The 291-nt window shown below is 79.7% G+C and overlaps 1 protein-coding gene across 1 annotated transcript in view; it reads left to right on the forward strand.

Moving 5' to 3' along the window:
* Window positions 1-108: 108 nt before the first annotated feature.
* HDHD1 (haloacid dehalogenase-like hydrolase domain containing 1) overlaps window positions 109-291 on the forward strand; it is a 74,657-nt gene continuing 74,474 nt past the window's right edge. The window contains exon 1 of the mRNA XM_010580423.1: window positions 109-226. Coding sequence (XP_010578725.1) covers window positions 154-226 — 73 coding nt within the window. The 5' untranslated portion in view covers window positions 109-153. The remainder of the gene's footprint in view (window positions 227-291) is intronic.

Below are 291 nucleotides of genomic sequence, written 5' to 3' on the forward strand. Positions count from 1 at the left end.
CCCCCCCAACCCGCCCCCCGCCCCCCCCCCCCGCCCCGGCCCGCCCCGGCCCGGCCTTGCCCCGCGGCTGCCCCGCTCCTCGGCTCCTGCCGCCGCCACGACCGCGCTTGCGCCGCCGCTGCCAGGCGGGCTCCCGGCTGCTGCGGCCTCGCCATGTCCTCCTCCTCCTCCTCCGCGCTGCGGCCGGTCACTCACCTGATCTTTGACATGGACGGGCTCCTGCTGGGTGTGTAGCCTTCACCCCTCTCCCCTGCCGCGGCCTGGGCACCCCCCCCGGCCCCACGCTGCCCG

The sequence above is a fragment of the Haliaeetus leucocephalus genome, unplaced genomic scaffold (genome assembly GCF_000737465.1).
Source record: "Haliaeetus leucocephalus isolate CR32 unplaced genomic scaffold, Haliaeetus_leucocephalus-4.0 Scaffold712, whole genome shotgun sequence".
NCBI lineage: Eukaryota > Metazoa > Chordata > Aves > Accipitriformes > Accipitridae > Haliaeetus > Haliaeetus leucocephalus.